The sequence below is a fragment of the Macaca fascicularis genome, chromosome 19, assembly GCF_037993035.2.
Source record: "Macaca fascicularis isolate 582-1 chromosome 19, T2T-MFA8v1.1".
Classification (NCBI taxonomy): domain Eukaryota; kingdom Metazoa; phylum Chordata; class Mammalia; order Primates; family Cercopithecidae; genus Macaca; species Macaca fascicularis.
In genome coordinates this window covers 59,122,529-59,140,914 of record NC_088393.1, presented here as the reverse complement: position 1 = coordinate 59,140,914, position 18,386 = coordinate 59,122,529, and the positions used below count along the sequence as shown (strand labels likewise).

General features: G+C 56.0%; 1 protein-coding gene across 3 annotated transcripts; it reads right to left on the bottom strand.

Moving 5' to 3' along the window:
* Positions 1-277: 277 nt before the first annotated feature.
* IGLON5 (IgLON family member 5) lies at positions 278-18,100 on the bottom strand. Of its 3 annotated transcripts, none has more exons than XR_012427914.1 (8): positions 18,016-18,100; positions 7,853-7,931; positions 6,820-7,052; positions 5,161-5,280; positions 3,733-4,768; positions 3,432-3,552; positions 2,747-2,901; positions 278-1,947 (listed from the first exon to the last, which is right to left on the bottom strand). XR_012427914.1 is itself a non-coding variant. In XM_045381276.3 (8 exons), exons 1-8 carry the CDS (start codon positions 18,092-18,094, stop codon positions 1,859-1,861), a joined length of 1,011 nt encoding a protein of 336 aa, XP_045237211.1. In that variant the 5' UTR covers positions 18,095-18,100; the 3' UTR covers positions 278-1,858. The 3 variants fall into 3 exon arrangements, 1 of the variants encoding a protein (XP_045237211.1); XR_012427913.1 differs by having other exon boundaries at positions 3,733-3,911; XM_045381276.3 differs by having other exon boundaries at positions 3,733-3,867.
* Positions 18,101-18,386: the final 286 nt, after the last annotated feature.

Below are 18,386 nucleotides of genomic sequence, written 5' to 3'. Positions count from 1 at the left end.
GCCACAATATCCAGCAGAAAAGCATCTCTTCTTGGGAATCCATTCACTCTCTCATTAGCCTTACCAGGTCACGTGCCCATCTCCAAGCCAATCACGAAATGGGCTATGCTGAGTGGCTTAGGCCAATCACAGGGCACCTCTGTAATGAGTCCATTCCAAGTCTACCAATGAGAAAGCAGGTGGTAGGAATGATGCTGGAGAGGCACCACCAGTTGATTGCTACCCTTTGCCCTTCATTAACTCGAATTCTTAATGACATTGACACCTGCAGGCAGACTGTGGAAAAAGGCGTTTATTGGTGCGGTGGTCTCAACACTCCCCATGAATTGGAACACACGGCCCCCAGGGCCCCCCACCCCCTCCCTGGTATCCCTCCCCCGTCCCACCCCATCCCCTGGACCCTGGGAATGGAAGACAATGTGGGATGGGGCCCATGCCCCCGTCTGAGGTACAGTCACTGCGCCTTGCCCTCTCCTCTTCTCCACCAGACTCTGGGGTGGTGTGGTTTGGGGTGGGGGTTTATAGAGAGGGTCTCCTGGGAGTCGGAATTGGTGACATGGCATCTTTGTCTGGGCTCAGGGTGTCTGTGTGATACCTCTCTGTCCCCCACTTTGTGTGGTGTGGTGTATCAGGGTGGAGTATTCCTGCAATCAGAGCTGAGGCTGCAGCCTCTCAGCGTCCCTTCCTGACAACAGATGCCTACCCAGGGGGAAATACAGCTAGTCACCAGCTACAGGACAGCTGCAGCCAGGGGGCTATTGCTGGTCACAGTCGCTGGGGTGTGTGTGTGTGTGTGTGTGTGTGTGTGTGTGTGTGTGGTGTGTCTGAGTGTGTGAGGGCGGTCAGGTAGCCTTTGGGAGGTACAGTTGGTGGAGAGGCCAGGAAGTGATAGACCAGCAAGCCTACACCTGTGGGCCAGCTGCAAAGGCCCCAAGGGCAGCTGGCTGGTGCCACAGGTGGGGAAATCAAGGCCAAGGGGAGTGGTGGCGGGGGTAGGGCAAAGCACTGAAACAGACAAGTGACTCCTGCCACCAGTCTGACAGTTGGATGGAAGCACCGATTGGCCCAGGAGGGGGCCAGAAAATCCAAGGTAGGGAGGGACAGGAAAAGTGGGAAGGTCTCAGGCCACTGAGCCAGCGATGGGGCCTCTGGCTACAGGAAGCTGGTGGTTGACGGCAGGGAAGCCCAGAGCCCAGATGGAGGTCCCCCACTTACTCACAAAGGCTGAATGACAGCTTGACAGGTGAGTGCGACACCCCTCTCCACTCCCAACCTGCCAGGAGTTGCCCTTTCGACAGGGGGAGGGGTCAGTGTGCGTGCATATATTGGGGAAGCAGGGAGCCTGGTAAGCCTCTCTTCACAGCTTCCACTGCAGAGCCTCATACCTACCTCCAGTCAGAGGTGAGAGGCAGTAGGGTTGGGGACAGTGGACATGGGGGTTTCGGGGCGGGGAGGACGGCTGAGTCCCCTCCCCCAGCCCACCCACCCACACACACAGAGACACAGACACCTACACACGCATGCAGGCTCACACTCACACACCCACACCCACACGAGCCAGTTGACAGCCTGAGCTAAGAGAGAGGGGTATGGGGTGGCGGGAGTGGGTCACAATCGGAAACGTGAACGGGTGGCGAGAATGGCTGTAGAAAGATGCATAATTTTGCGTTATCCCTCACAGTGATGGGTTCTCTAAAGATCTTTCTTCCTCTGCCTCCTCCTCTTTCTCCTCTTCTCTTCTTCCTTGGTGGCCGAGAGCTCTTCTGCCCCCACGAGACCCACGGCTCTTGCTCCCCCTTTTCTCTCACTCTTGGCCTGAGGCCCCCTGCAGGGGGAGGCGAGCTCCACTGGGTTGCGCCTACATTCTCCACCACAGCCAGCCCAGGGCGGAGAGGAGGGCCAGGGGCCCTGGGGGCCTCGGGGCTGAGTTCTCCAGGGATCCTGGGCCTGGGGGAAGAGAAGGGGTCATGAAGGGAGGGCTGAGAGTGGGGGACCCCATGTGTGTCCCTCCAGAAGCCCTGTCTCTTCTGAGCCCACCTCTTTAGGGACCTTTCTGGATCTCTCATTGGGTGTGCCTGCTTGCCTGCTTTTCTGACTCTGTTTTTTTTTTTTTTTTTTTTTTTTGAGACGGAGTCTCGCTGTCACCCAGGCGCAATCTCGGCTCACCGTAACCTCTGCCTCCCCCCAGGTTCAAGCAATCCTCTTGCCTCAGCATCCTGACCTGAATAGCTAGGACTACAGGTGCCCATCACTACGCCTGGCTAATTTTTGTATTATTATTTTTCTTTTTTTTTTAGTAGAGACAGGGTTTCACCACGTTGGCCAGGCTGGTCTCGAATTCCTGACTTCAGGTGATCCGCCCGCCTCAGCCTCCCAAAGTGCTGGGATTTACAGGCGTGAGCCACCGCGCCCGGCCTCCAAAATTATTTTTTGTTTGTATGTGTTTGCTTGTTTATCTACATGTCCACTTGTTTATTGCTTTTCTACTCCTACCAGACTATAAGCTCTGGGAATCCCCAAACCTTGTTTCTTTTGTGCACAGCTATGTCCCCCACGCCCAACCCTTAGCTGGCGCTCAATGACTATTGATTGCATGAATCGGTTTCTTGCATTGCTTTTCAGTCTTGGCGTCCGTCTCCGAAGTTCAGGGCCAGCCTGAGGGGCGGTCCCGGCGTCTCCACCTCCCTAGCCCCGCCCCTGCCCCGCCCACGTACCCCGCCCCTCCCCGCCCAGCCCGAAGACGCACGCAGGAGCCGCATGGAGGCGCTGGACGCTCCCAGCCGGTTGGCGGCGCGACACGTGTAGTTGCCGTAATGCCGGGCGCTCACGTTGGCAAAGAGAAGCATCGAGCGGGTGCGCTCCGTCTGCACCTTCAGGCCCTCTGCCGTGCCGCTGCTCAGCCTGCCAGGGATCTGGGTAAGGGGCCGGGTCGCAGCGCCCAGCCAGGCCCGCCCGCCGACTCTCAGGCGCCTCCGTTCCCCGGAGACCCAGCATTCTGCCCCCTACCCCACTGACCCATCGCCTGGGGTTCTAGCACCTCATGGACCCCGGGTCACTCCCACCGCCGCCCTTCTCCAGCCACCCTGACCTCTCAGGGACCCTGGACTCCCCCGTGGTGCACCCCTAGTCGTTAGGGACTCCCTCTGCTGGTCCCCTAAACCTTGCCCGAGAGATCCTCAGCATTGACCCCCGACCCCTGGCCAGCTCCCTGAAAAGTCCAGGGAGACGGGGCTCCAGCGTTCATCATCCTGGAGCCCAAGCTTGTTTCCGGAGGCTGGACAGATCCCATCACCCAGAAGCTGGACGCCCCAGTTCCGGGACCCAGAGCTCTGCTGCCTTCCCCCGCCCGGCTCCGTCCCCCTGCCTCACAATCCAAGGGACCAAGGACCTCCCCGTCCCGCTCCCACGGCCCCCCTCAGTGCTGTCCTCACAGTCTGTCATCCTTGTACCACTGGAAATCCGCGGGGGGCACCGCCATGGCTTCGCAGCGCAGCAGGGCGGCTCGGCCCAGAGCGGTGCGGGCGCTGGTCACGTCCGTGATGGTCGGAGGATCTGGCGAGGGGCGAGGGTCAGCGAATTCTCCGAGCTGCGTGGGGACGAAGGGGTCCCTCCCCCAGCCCCCGCCTCCCTTAGGCCCGGAAGTCTCGCCCCCGCTTCCTCCTCCCGCAGACCCTTCCTCCCCAGGGACTCGGGGTCCGCCACCCTTTCGTGCCCAGTGCCAGGGGGGCTCACAGTTGACTGTGACCAGCACGCGGCGGCTGTCGGGCGCCGAGTTAACCCCGTTGTGAGTCACGCACTCATACTCCCCGGCCTGGCCCCGCTGGATGTCAGAGATCTCCAGGATCTCTCCCTCCGAGGTGAAGCCATCTGTGGGGGGAAGGAGGAGGAGGGGGCGGGGCCGGACACAAACACTTAACACGGGACAACACGGGCACAACACGGACACACATCAGCGGGGCGGGCACGGCAAGGCCTGGAGTGCCCGGGTCAATGGGGGTGGGGTGGGGAGGGGCTGCGGGGCCGGGGGTGCCTGGGATCTCTCCAGTTCAGGGTTGGGGAAGGAGTGAGGGTCTAGGACTCAGTTCCTGGAACCCAATGGGGTGGGTTAGAGAATCTAAGGGTTTGGGAGATCCCTCTAGGAATCTGACTCAGATCGTGGGGCTCCGTGCGGAGGACCCCAATGGGGAGGGGGATCCCAGGATGTTAGGTCTCAGAAGGACCTCGCAAATTCAGAGCCAGTGGGGCAGGGTCCCTCGTTCTGGGATCTGGTTCATGGGGTCTGGGGAATCAGGATCTGGTGATTGGGATCAGCAATCCAAGTATATGGGGGTCTCATAACACAGCAGCAGTCTCAGAAGACCCTTTGGGACTTAGGACACCCGGAGATCCCAGATCTCAAGACCAGGATCACGGGGCTCAGATGACCCAGTCGGGTAAGATCCAGGGATTCAGAATGGTCATGGGATCTAGTGATTGGCACCATGGGTCTTCAAAGACCCTGAGAATGAGGATCCAGGGATCTGGGATCTGGTGGTAGAGATCCACATAAAAGGGCTGGTGGGTGATGTCTAGGACCTGGACTGTCATATACGGGCACCCTGCGCTGTTTGTGGGTAGCCTTGAGCACTGGTTCTTGGGGCTTGTGGAGGGGGGAGGGAGTTTTGGATTCAGCAGGTCTTGGATGGAGCCTGGGAAAGTTCATTCCTGGCAAGTTCCCAAGGGATGCTGATGCTTCGTGTCTGGGGTCCACACCATGAGGCCCGCTGGGCTAGAGTGTCCAGCAGAAGAAAGGCAGAGATGAACACAGGACTGCTGGTGCAGCCTGGCTTAGGGCATCTAGCAGCAGGGGATCTTAGCCCAGGAGAATGCTGTGAACGCGTGGGGAGACGTCTGGGACACTGGGGTTGGGGAAGTGGAGCAGGCTGGGGTTTGGCAAGTGACGCAGAAGCAGTGACCCAGGCCTAGGATGGCAGGTGGAAAGCCAGTGGTGAAGCTCTTCGGTCTAGGGTCTGCGGATGAAATAACTGGAAGCAGGGTGGGAGGGGAAGCCAAGGGGCCAGAGAGAAGGGGGCTTGGGAAACTAGCTAGGGATATGGGGAAAGGAGGGGCCCAGACTGCGCAGTGGGGGACGGGGCTTTTGACCTGGGATGGGATCCTCACCTCGGAGCTGTCTCCAGGTGACCGTGGGCTCTGGCCGCCCGACGGCCAGGCAAAGCAGGTTCACACTGCCCCCCTCATTCACCGTCACAGGCGACGAGATGTTCACAATGCGGGCAGGGACTGTGGGCAGGGGGAGAGGCTGAATATGGATGCTCAGGAATCCAGGCCTCCAGGCTCTCCTCCCTCAGACCCAAGAGTCCAGACCCCCAGCTCTTTCCCACTCAGACCCAGGAGTCCAAGACCCCAGCCCCTCCTCCCTCAGGCCCAGGAGTCCAGACCCGGAGCTCCTCCTCCCTCAGGCCCAGGAGTTCAGACCCCCAGTTCCTCTTCCCTCAGACCCAAGAGTCCAGTCCCCCAGCCCCTCCTCCCTCAGACCCAGGAGTCTCTGCCCCTTTCTCTGGACCCTCTGTCTGGGCCTGGCATCTTCTTGTCTAATTGCTGGTCTTGTCTCTATTCTCTCTCCACCTTCATCGTAACTTGGTTTCTCCATCTTGGGGTCTGAATTCCTCTCCCTTTCTCTATTTGTATTTATTATTATTTTAAATTAATTTATTTAACAAATACCCACATGGGACTTTCTGTGTAACAGATTCTATTCTAAGTGCTTTACCAAAATCCACTGATCAGATGCTCACTACCAGCCTCTGGGGTAGATGTTACTCTATTTCATCAATTCTAAGACATATCTGTGCTTTCTGCCCCCCTCTCCCATTTGAACATTTCTCCAAGCACGATGGCCCTCGAGATAGGATGCCAGGGTATCACTGGCAGTGTTTGTTTTTTTTTTTTCTTTTCTAGCAGGGCATAAAATAAAAGTAGCTCTTCCGATTGACGACGTCTGGGATTTATGACAGCACCATCCCCATTTTGCAAAGGAGGAGTCCCAGGCCTCTCCTCCTGCTCAGGGTCCCTGGGCTGGTGGACGGTGGCACTGAGGTTGGAACCCAGGCAGTCTGGCTCCAGAGTTGGAGCTTGCCAGGATCCCCCTGGGTTCTCTCCGTCTCCAGTTCCCGTCTCTGCAGGTGTTCCCTGCCCTCCACCATTTCGGATGGCTCAGGAGGCAGGCTCCTGACTGCTCTCCGCGTCTCTCCCTCTGCCTCCTGCCTTGCTGTGGAGCTCTCCAGCCCCATCTTTCCTGCTCTGGATCTGGCACTTCCAGCCTCTTGGGACTTCCCTCTGCACACTTGGTTCATTTTCTCGCCTGGCCCTGAACACACTGTTTCTTTTCCGGTCTTAGCCCTGTGCCCAGCCAAAGGCGTCCGCTCAGACGTCATGTCTGGGAAGTCCTCTCTGAGCCTCTCCTTAGAAAATCAGCTCCCAAGGTGTGGGGACAGCCTGCCTTATTCTGTAGCCCCAGTGCCTAGATCAATGCTTGCAGAGTAGGCACTCCAGGAATGGGGCTGAGCAAATGAACGTGGTCTTCCCCCAAGCACTCCCTCATCCCTGTAGCTCTCCTGCCCTAGAAGCGATCCTGCTGATGTGTCACTCTCTGTGTGACTGGCCCCCTTCTGCTGGGCTGAAATCCCCAAGGGCAAGGCTGTGTCCGTCGTTCTCGCTATGTATCCCTGGGGTTGGGGAACACGTGGTATCTGTCATCATGCCTCGTCTCCCCCACGCTGTCTACCCGTCCACCCAGCCAGGCCCCGGCTGAGGGCTCACCGTGGACAATGAGGTAGACCTGAGTGGTGTACGGCTGGTGGCGGGTCTGGAAGGAGCAGGTGTAGAGGCCCTCGTCGCCGAGCCCCACTTCGGTGATGAGGATAGAGAACTCCTCGGGGGTGTTTATGAGCAGCCGCACCCGCGGGTCGCTGGTCCAGCGGTCGTTGCCGGCATACAGGATGTTGGAGCGGTTGAGCCAGGCCACGCGGGTCACATGCTCATCGATGAAGCAGCTGCAGGGAGCAAGAGAGTGGGAAGGTTTTTCTCCACCCACCCAGCCTGAGCCTTCCCCCACCGAGGGGGTCCCCAGAGAGAGAGACAGCCCCAGAGACAGAGGGAGACAGAGACCCAGAGAGAGAGAAAGACAGAGAGAGAGACAGAGAACCCCAGAGAGAGACCTACAGAGACCCAGAGAGAGACAGAGAGAGAGAGAGCTACAGAGACCCAGAGAGAGGGGGACAGAGACCAGAGAGGGGGGACAGAGACACACACACAGAGAGAGAGGCAGAGACCCAGAGAGAAAGAGACAGAGACCCAGAGAGAGGGGGACAGAGACCCAGAGACAGAGGGGGAGAGAAACCCAGAGACAGAGAGGGACAGAGACCCAGAAAGAGAGGGGGACAGAGACCCAGAGACAGAGAGAGAGAAAGAGACGTGGAGAGAGGGGGAACAGAGACCAGAGGAGAGGTGAGGAGAGGTGACGACCTGGGGAAACAGCAACCCTGGCTGTCGTGTTTTAAGCAGTCGTAGTATGTCACGCTCTCTAAGCATGGTGTGTGCATCCTGAATCCTCACAATAACCCAGCGGTAGTTCACCGTCTCCCCGCCCCGTTGACAGATGGGGACACCGAAGCCAAGGGGGAGCCAGCTCATAGTTGTGTCGCTCCTGAGGGGGAACGTGGGGCCCAAGTCTTCCCATCCCAGGCTGTTCCTGTAACCAGGATCCCCACCCAGGAAGGTGAAGCTCCGAAGGTGAACGGGCAGGACTGCATGGCTCCATGAGATCTGAGTCCCCACCCACCGAGGGAGGTACCTGAGGGTGGCGTTGTCACCTTCACACACCGTGTAGTTGTCGGCAGGAGAGTTGAACTCCAGGCTCTGGGAGAGCAGCCCTGTGGAAGGTGGGGGTGGCTCAGCCTTGGCAGCTCAGGCAGGGCCCGGGCATGGTAGCACCTGCACACATGTGCACACGCACGTCCTTGCGGACAAAGACATCTCCTGCACGCGCTGCCACACCCATGCACTGATGTTTTCAGAGATACACACACGGCAGACACAATCAGAGCAGACACATGCAACATGTATCTTCCCATGAGGCCACACGGACTCACAGACTCAGATGGGTAGGCGCCCATGGACACAGAAACCTACACACCTCCAGAGATTCAGAGACAATCGCAGCGCACACACACACACATACAGATACACACAGATGCATGTGTACACACACATATATATGTACAGAAACACGTGTGCAAACACATGCAGACACTGTACACATAAGACATACACACAGACACATATACACAGACACAGATACCTGTGTACACAGAACACATACATTCACAGATACAGAGTACAGTGACACACGTACCAATATGAGCAGATTAACAATTACATAGATACGGCTGGGCAAGGTGGCTCACACCTGTAATCTAAGCATTTTGGGAGGCTGAGGCGGGAGGATCACCTGAGACCAGGAGTTCGAGACCAGCCTGGCCAACATGGTGAAGCCCCATCTCTACTAAAAATACAAAAAATTAGCCGGGCGTGGTGGCGGGCGCCTGTAATCCCAGCTACTCGGGAGGCTGAGGCAGGAGAATCACTTGAACCTAGGAGGCAGAGGTTGCAGTGAGCCAACATCACGCCACTGCACTCCAGCCTCAGCAACAAGAATGAAACTCGGTCTCAAAAAAAAAAAAAACCCAACAATTACGTAGATGCATATACATATGCAGAGATGTGTACACACATCCACACACGGTCTTTACCCACAGACATATGCACACAGGCACATCGACACACAGATACTTGAGTACACAGAATACATATGCACAGATACATGTATACACACATACATACACACAAATACACATGTACAGGGGCACACAAACATTCACAGGTACAGCGTACAGACACACATGTACCTATGCACAGATGAGTGTATAATATATATGCATACACCCAGAAACACACATATATACATTAATACACACAAATATCTACACACAGGCCCACAAGCACACAGATGCACACATACATTAACTCAGAAACGCACCGAAGACATACGCATAAAACCACATGCACGTAGATAACTCAACACATATGCGTACACAGACATGCAGACACACAAATATGAACACGTACACACAGAGATCCACATGTGTACATGCTCAGACACACATCCGTCACAGATGCACAAATACACCCTCACGCACACGAACCTTCGCAGACACACACATGTACACAGGCACACTGTGTGCCCAAGCTCGTCAGGGCATGCTTGCAGGTGTGAGCCCATGCCCGCTCGCACACTTCAGCACAGCAGGCAGGCCCCATCACCCCCACGCAGTCATCTCTCTGTAGACCGTGGCCTGTGGGCTGGACCAGGGCCAGGGAGTGGGGGCTGGGCATGCGGAGGCGGTGGAGCTGGCACCAGGCAGAGAGAGAGGAAGGCCGGCTGGATGACCTTGGACTCCTGGAGCGGGAGGGGCCTGCGCTGGGCTGCCCTGCCCCCAGCCCAGGCGAAGAGCTAATTAATCTAATGAATTAATGGCCCGTGCTGCCCCAAGGACTCCCGGGGGCCCTCTCCATCAGCAGCCCCACAGGATGGGGCCAGGACGGAGCCAGGTGCAGTGGGTTGGCCAGGCTCTGGGGCTTGGGGCTGGGCCCTGCAGCCCGTCACCCTGGGCTCCCTCATGCCAGAGTTACTGCTGGGATTTGAAGAGAATGGTGAGGGGGGCTCACCCTCCCTGGGCTAAACACAGTGAACACTGCTACATACAGCCCTGGGAACAACAGGAGACAGCTCGGGGATGGATGATGGACGCACGCGCGCGTGCACACGCATGCACACACACACACACGTACACACAGAGGCTTGGACAAGGCACAGAGACCTCTCCAGGCCTAGCAAGAGTCCCCACACTTGCTATGTCCTTACCCAGACAGGTACACACACAGTCATACAGACACAAAACAGCTTCAGCTACACCCATACACACACATACACAAACACATACAGTCACACGCATACAAACACAGGAGACAGTCCCACTCAGTCACATGCATGGCTGTGGACCCACTCAGAGGGACAGGTGCATATATATAGTGACGCTGACATGCCCAGCTCTGCACAGGCACCCAGCAACAGGTCAGCTGGAAAGGAGGATCTGTCCCAGGAGCGCTCATATTGTCACATTCAGTCAAAAGGGTCGGTCCCAGGCCAAGCAACTGCTGCACCCTGAGTCACCCCATCATATACAATAGTTCCCACATGGTTCTATCGACATCAACAGCCCCACGCATGGCTGCAAAGTCCACACACAATTCCATCCCTACATACCACACACACACACACACACACACGCACACGCCTGCTAACCTAACTGGGTACACAGACACCACCGGCGCAAACACCACGATTCCCCTCCCACTTTGCACTTTGGAAGGCCCTGAGTCAGACGCACACAAAGCTACAACCCGTGTAACAAGACGGCGACACTGTCACATCCCCTCAAGCACAAAGGGGCCACACTGGGCCAAGAATCAGGTCATGTTGTCACCTGTGATCAGATCACACACGGCTGGACGCACACACACACACATGCACACGCAGGGAAAATTGCAAAGTCACCAACAAAAACCTGGACCGAACAACGGGTAGTGCCACATTCGGTGTGGCCAAAGAGTCACATGTACGCACCAAGATCCCTTCCCAGGCTGGTGGAGACAGACAGGCCCGTACCCTGCCCTATCCCCCAGACACAAACAGGATTTGCCATGCTGCTGCTGACCCACCTTCTGGGCCAGGGTTCCTAAGCCTCAGCACGGCTAACATTTGGGGCCAGACTGTCCTGTGCAACATAGGAGGTCGGCAGCGTCTCGCTTCTGATCTGGATCCACTTGATGCCAATAGCTCCCCCTACCCCACCAAAAAATGCCTCCAGACATTGCCAGATGCCCCATAAGAGACAAAATCACACCCCAACTTCCCCGTTGAGAGCCCCTTGTCCTACAGGAACCAAGAAGGGGGAAGAGGGAGCTGTCCAAGGTGCCTACCCTAAGGTTCAGGGGCTCCAGGGCTCCTGAACTCAGCCGCTGATTGAAGCAGGTGCTGCCCCCATGAGTTGAGCCCACATACCAGTCCAGGCTTCTTGGGGCTTTATTTTTTATTTCTATTTTTATTTTGAGACAGAGTCTCGCTCTGTTGCCCAGACTGGAGTGCAGTGCTATGATCATGGCTCACCGCAGCCTCAACCTCCCCAGCACAAGCAATCCTCCCACCTCAGCTTCCCGAGCAGCTGGGACTATAGGCGTGCACCACCACACCTGGCTACTTTTTTTTTTTTTTTAAGAGATAAGGTCGGCCGGGCGCGGTGGCTCAAGCCTGTAATCCCAGCACTTTGGGAGGCCGAGACAGGTGGATCACAAGGTCAGGAGATCGAGACCATCCTGGCTAACACGGTGAAACCCCGTCTCTACTAAAAAATACAAAAACTAGCCGGGCGAGGTGGCGGACGCCTGTAGTCCCAGCTACTCGGGAGGCTGAGGCAGGAAAATGGCGTGAACCCGGGAGGCGGAGCTTGCAGTGAGCTGAGATCCGGCCACTGCACTCCAGCCTGGGCGACAGAGCGAGACTCCGTCTCAAAAAAAAAAAAAAAAAAAAGAGATAAGGTCTTGCCATGTTGCCCAGGCTGGTTTTGAACTCCTGGGCTCAAGCCATCCTCCCACCTCAGCCTCTCAAAATGTTGGTATTACAGGTATGAGCCAGAGTGCCTGGCCAGGGCTTTACTATCTGGTCACTGGGGTGGTAAGTGGACCCTGCAGGGAAGGCAGGACTCCGGGTGCCTCAGAACTTTACTATTTGGTCTCTGGGGATTGTCCATTGCACTCTGATGATCATCTGTGTCTGGCCTCCCTATCAGACTAGAAGTTTCTTGGGGGTAAAACTTGGTTCTGACTCAAGTCTGTGTCCCCAGCATCTCCCAGCACTGGGCCTGGACCACCAGAGGCCTTGGGAAAAATTTGCTGAATGGATGAATATAAATGGATGCCTGCAACACTCTTCAACTCTTGAACTCCTACTCATTCTTCAGGACCCCAGTGCAAATGTCCCTTGCCCCAGGAGGACCTTTCTGACTGTTCAAGGCAGAGCCCCCACACCTTTTTCTGGGCACTGTTTGACTTAGCTGAGACAGAGATGAGGAGCTTTGTGAGGGGCTTGAATCTTAGCTGTGTTCCCCCAGGGTCGGGTCAACCTCAGAACTGAGAAGTGTTTGTGGAAAGGGCATGGATGGTCCTCAAGAGACCAGATAATAAATCCCTGAGGAGCTTGAGTTGGAAGGTCAAATGTCTATCCCACCACTTCCTAGCTGGATGATCCAAACTCCTGGCCAGTGTGAGTTTCAGTTTCTCCAACCGTACAAGGTGAAAAATAGTAGTTCTTCCCTGCGAGGGTTTCTGTGAGGGATTCCGTGAGAATATGCAAGCAGAAGTGTTTAGCTCAGCTGTTGGCATTCGGAAAGAACCCAATACATGCTAGCGGTTCCTAACAGCACCTTCTTTTTAAGGAATCATCTATTGCTATCCCTGGCTTGGCAAAGGTCTCCCTAGATGCTCCGCTCAGGGGATCCTGGAAGGCAGGGCTGTATCTGGGCTGTCAATTGCTCTGAGTCATTGACTCCCAGGCAGACACCCTGGTAAGCATCTACTGATAAAACCAACCCTGCATAACCAGGGGGCCCAGGGAATGCAATGTGGCTGCCAGGCAGCTCTGTCACTGAGCCACACAAGTTACTTCACCTCTCTGGGACTCAGTTTCCCCATCTGAAATGGAAATGATAATCATGCCTTCCTCATTGGGTTGTGGGGAGGATTACAAGAGGTAATCCAAGTAAAGGTTCCAGTACAGTGCCTGCCAGTTAAGTGCTTGCAAACAGCCGCCTGTGAGCTGGCTGTTAGGGTGATTATGTGGCAGGCACCGGCCTGTGGCAAGGGAAGTGTCTGGTGGTGATCAGAGGGCTCACTTGGTCCCTGCCCTCGTAAGATTTACAGTCCAGACTCACAGGCCTCATACGTGTTTGATAAACCTTGGAATGAAGGTGGTAGGCAGGTGGCTTTTCTTAAGAGAGAAAGAGATCCCTAACAAGCTGAGTGACTTGGGTTGAGGGTGAGAACCTTCTGCCACCCTGCCAAGGAACTTAGGCAAAGCTAAGACCCTGCAATGGTTGGCAGGGGTCGGGTGGGTGACACACTGATTCCACAGTCTCAGAAGACACAGGTGGGAAACCTGGGACGTAAGGAGTGGCAGGGGGAGGGCATGAGACTGGAGCAGGGAGGAGGGGGTGCGGCTCTGGCTGGGAAAGGCTGTGAGAGGGGGCTGGTCCTGGTATGTCTGGCACCCAGGAGCCCCCAGGAGACTCCTCCTCCCTTTGCTGACCTCAGTGGCTGGGCATGGTGGCTCACGCCTGTAATGCAAGCACTTTGGGAGGCCAAGGAGGATGGATTGCCTGAGGTCAGGAGTTTGAGACTAGCCTGACCAATATGGTGAAAATAAAAATACTAAAAATACAAAAATTAGCCGGGCATGGTGGCGGGCGCCTGTAGTTCCAGCTACTCGGGAGGCTGAGGCAGGAGAATTGCTTGAACCCAGGATGCAGAGGTTGCAGTGAGCCGAGATCATGCCACTGCACTCCAGACTGGGTGACACAGCGAGACTCCGTCTCCAAAAAACAAAAAACAAAAAACAAGAAGAAATCTGAAGGCATTAGCGTCACTGATGCCAGGAGAGTCCAGGAGTCCAGACACTGTGCCAAGAATCCTGAAACCAGACGCACCTTTCCTTTCTCTCTCTTTTTTTTTTTTTTTTTTATGAGACAGGGTACCGCTCTCTTACCCAGGCTGGAGTGCAGTGGCACCATCTCGGCTCACGGCAACCTCCACCTCCCAGCCTCAAGTGATTCTCCTGCCTCAGCCTCCTGAGTAGCTGGGACTACAGGCATGTGCCAACATGCCTGGCTTTTTTTTTTTTTTTTTTTTTTTTAGAGATGGGTTTTCCCCATGTTGCTCAGGCTAGTCTTGAACTCCGGAGCTCAGGTGATTCACCCGCCTTGGCCTCCTGAAGTGCTGGGATTACAGCTGTGAGCCCCTGCGCCCAGCGTGGACCCTCCTTTCTGTTGTTCCCACCTCAAGGTCTTTGCCTCTGCTGTCAACTTCGAAAGGTTGACTTCCCCTCTTCCTTCAGGTCTTAACTCCACTCTCCCCTGCTCAGAGATGCTTTCCTCAACCCCCTGAGCTTCAAAGGCCAAGTCACTTTTATCTTCTTTACATGACTCATCACTCTCTGAAATTACCTTTTATCTGTTTGTTTTTAGGTTTTGGGTTTGGCCTTTGATCTCTCTCCATCCCACTGATCTCTCTCCATCCCACTGATCTCTCTCCATCCCACTGATCTCTCTCCATCCCACTACGATCTAAGCTCCGTGAGGCCAGTGACTGCCTGGTTCACTCACCGCCATATGTATATATCCAGTGTCTAGAATAGCGGCTCTGCTATATAAACCAACCAAGCACAGCCCGTAAGATGAACCCGGAGCTCAGAGGTCCTGGGGAGAGCTAGCTAGCTGGTCAGGGGCAGGGCTGGGACTCACATCTGGGGCTCCTGCCCCCTCCTGGCCATCATCACTCTGCCAGCTGCCCCAGAAGCAAAGGAATCACCCACCTCATTTGCTGCTGCAGAAGCTGCCATTTGATTTTGTTGAACTGTTTTAAAATACCACAATGTAGCTGCTTTTGTAAATAACTTGTGTATATGTAAGGGGATGTGTGTGTGTTGGCATAAAAGAGTTAGAAAAAAATTGAAGATAGATGAATATTTATGGATGCAAGGGAGGTATGGTTAAGTGGGAGAAGGCCGATTGCAGAGAAATGGGCGTATTTTGCTTCTATTTTGGGGAAAAAAAATCAACAAATCAACCAATCCATCACTTACATTGACCTCTGTGTGTCGGGTCTGAGTCTCAGAAGTGAGAGAAAGCTATGGAAGGAGGCGTTCCAGCCACACACCGGTTCTCTCAAGATAGAGGTTGTGAAAGTGGTGGCGGGGCAGCACAGTGGGGTTTGCCCTTATCAGAGGTGGACTGTTTTGTAGTGCATTACTCTTGCAACTTGGACAAGATCATGAATAAAAGAAGAGAGAAGATGCTAGTTTGCATATCTTACCATGAGCTTTTTTTCCCAGCAGCTCAAACTGTCCATGGGTGGGTGGGCGTGTCTTTCTGGCATCTCGTTCTGTCTCAACCCCACTCCATCCCCTCTCGTCCCCAGTTCTCAAATGGGGAACCTAAGACCAGAGGTGGGAAAAGACTTGACCAGGGTCACAGGCCACCTCCTGGCTCTGCCACAGCTTCCTGCCCCAGTCTAGTCCCATAACGATTTATGGGGACTTTAAGAATGAATGTAGGGGCCAGACAGTGGCTCATGCCTGTAATCCCAGCACTTTGGGAGGCAGAGGCAGGCGGATCACCTGAGGTCAGGAGTTTGAAACCAGCCTGGACAACATGGTGAAACCCTGTTATCTACTAAAAGTACAAAAATTAGCCCAGTGTGGTGGCACACACCTGTAGTCCCAGCTACTTGAGAGGCTGAGACAGGAGAATCACTTGAACCCAGGAGGCAGAGGTTGCAGTGAGCTGAGATTATGCTGCTATACTCCAGCCTGGGCAACAGGAGCGAAACTCCATCTCAAAAAACAAAACAAAAAAAAATAGTGAATGTGAAAAGTGGGAAGTTAGAGCGAGAGAGAGAAGGGGAGGGAGAGAGAGAAGAAACAGGAAAGTAGGGGAAAGGTCACAAAGGGTACAAGGAGCAGGGAAAGAAAAGGAGGAGGAAGAAGAAAAGACATAAGGACAAGGAGAGAAAGAAAGAAGAGGTGGCCGGTGCAGTGGCTCACACCTGTAATCCCAGCACTTTGAGAGGCCCAGGTGGGAGGATCACTCGAGGTCAGGAATTTGAGACTAGTCTGGGCAACATAGTGAGAACCCCATCTTTACAATAATAATACTAATAATAAATTAGCCAGGTGTGGTGGCATGCATCTGTGGTCCCAGCTACTCCAGAGGCTGAGGTAACAGGATCGCTTGAGGCTGGGAAATTGAGGCTGCAGTGAGCTGTGTATGCTTGCACCACTCCACTCCAGCCTAGGTGAGAAAGTGAGACTCTGTCTCAAAAAAAAAGAAAAAGAAAGAGAGAGAGGGAAGGAAAGAAGGAAGGAAGGAAAGAAGGAAGAAAGGAAGGAAGGAAGGAAGGAAGGAAGGAAGGAAGGAAGGAAGGAAGGAAGGGAAAGAGAAAAAAAGAAAGAAAGAAAGAAAGAGGAAGGATGGATGAAGGAAAGGGAAAAGTCAGAACAGGAAGGAAATGAATGACAGAAGGAAATGAGAGAAGTGAATGAGAATTAAGGCACAAGTGAGAGAGCAGGCAAGAATTGAGAGACTGAATCACGCACCGGGCAACAGTCTGAAAAGCAGAGAGAGACAGATGTGGGTGGAACTGTGCTGTCAGCAGCAGGGATGGAGAGACAATGACCCAGAGACAGAGGCAGGCGGAAAGTCAGCAGCGGATAACAGAGATGGGAGCCTCCAGAAATGGCAGAGACAAAAAGACTTAAAGAGATGCATGACAGAGACAGAGACAGGCAGTCAGAAAGTCAGAGGGCAATTCAGACTGGTCAGGTGGTGGGGGGAGGACCAGCAAGGGACTGAGGCTCTGGCCCACTGGGTCCCCGTGTCCTGCGTGGATGGGGCTGTGTGTGTGTGACTGGTGTCTGCAGGTGCTGCTTCGTGTGGGACGCTGTGACGGGGTTTCTGTGCCAGACTCGGTCTATGTGGGCGGCCTCCCTGAGACTCTTGGGGACTCTGTCAGGGCTCCTGGTTGTCCCTGGAACTCTGTTCAGGGGAGGGCCTGGGGGAATCCTCCAGAAGGTCTGAATTAACCCAGCTCCCTGCCCCACTGAGCGCCCACCCTCCAGCCTCCTGCCCCCTTGCGCTCTCCTCCCTTTTCTTAGGGGGGATCTGGGAATCTCCTTGACCACTCCCTGCCTGCCAGGCCCTACTGGGGAGACTCAAGGTCCAGGTACCTAACCTCAGTGCAGAAACCTGACCCAGGCCCTCTCCCCAACTGGGAGGGCCAGGGTTCGACTCTGCATTAACCCTTCCCTTCCCTCTGTCCTTCATCCGCCCATCGCTCTTCCACTGTTTAGCCCCAGGAACTAGACATTCAATCAGAGCTTTGGAATCCAAGACCCCGGCCCAGCACCCCAACTTCCTGTATCTCCAGCTCCCTTCTCCCCCACAAAACTGCAACCCCTCAAGTACCAACACTCTCTCAACCTAGATGACCCTGCTGGGGGATTTCAGACCCTTCCCCTCTTTTCCTGACCCTGGGACGTAGGTCTCTGGACACCCTTGTCCCCTCCTCTTACTGACCCTGGGAAGACATCCATCCCCTGACCCCAGCCCCCGGCAAGGACCTCTTCAGGGACCCTCTCCACGTACAGATGGAGACCCCCGACAGGGCATTATCCCCTGCCCCCCACCCCAACTCAGTTCACAGATCCGCCCCGGGGACCCCGACTCCAGTGTCTGCCCCCTCCTCATCAGGAGCCGCAGACTCCAGCCCCCAGGCCGGGCTAGGTGTCTGCGACCCTCTTGCCTGCTGCGGGAAGCAGACCTCCGCCCCTAGGCCCGGCTCCGGCCCCGGGACGCCGACCCCTGCCCCGAGGCGCGGACCCCCACGTCCGAGGTTCCCCCTGCCCAGCCAGGGGATGCAGACCCCGCCCCCGGGCCCAGAGCTCGGCGTCCCGGGGCCTTCCCCCGCCGGCCCAGGGATGCAGCCCTCGACCCCCACCCCTGATCCCCCGATAACCCACCCAAGACCCTGGCGTCCCGGCCGAGCCCCCCGCTCCCGGCGCTGCGGTACCTCGGCTGATGACGGCCAAGCCGGCCAGGGCGGCGGCGGCGAGAAGCCGGAGCCGGGCCCCGGGCGCAGGGGGGGGCATCGCGGCAGAGGCGGCGCGGAGGGGGAGGGGAAAGGGGGGGCCGGTCCGGGGCGCGCGAGGCCTGGGGGGAGAGGGGGGAGGGGGAGGGGGACCCCGCCTGCGGCTGCACCGGCCCGGGGGGCGGCGGGGGCGGGGGGAGGGGGCTGGGGGGGCGCGACGAGGCGGCCGGAGCTGCTGCAGACCCGGGGAGGGGGGCGGCGCTGACGGGCAGGGAGACCGGCCAATCAGGAGAGGCGGGGGGCCGGGGAGGCGGGGTCGAGGGGGGGTTGCTTGTTGGAGGGAGAGGCCTTTG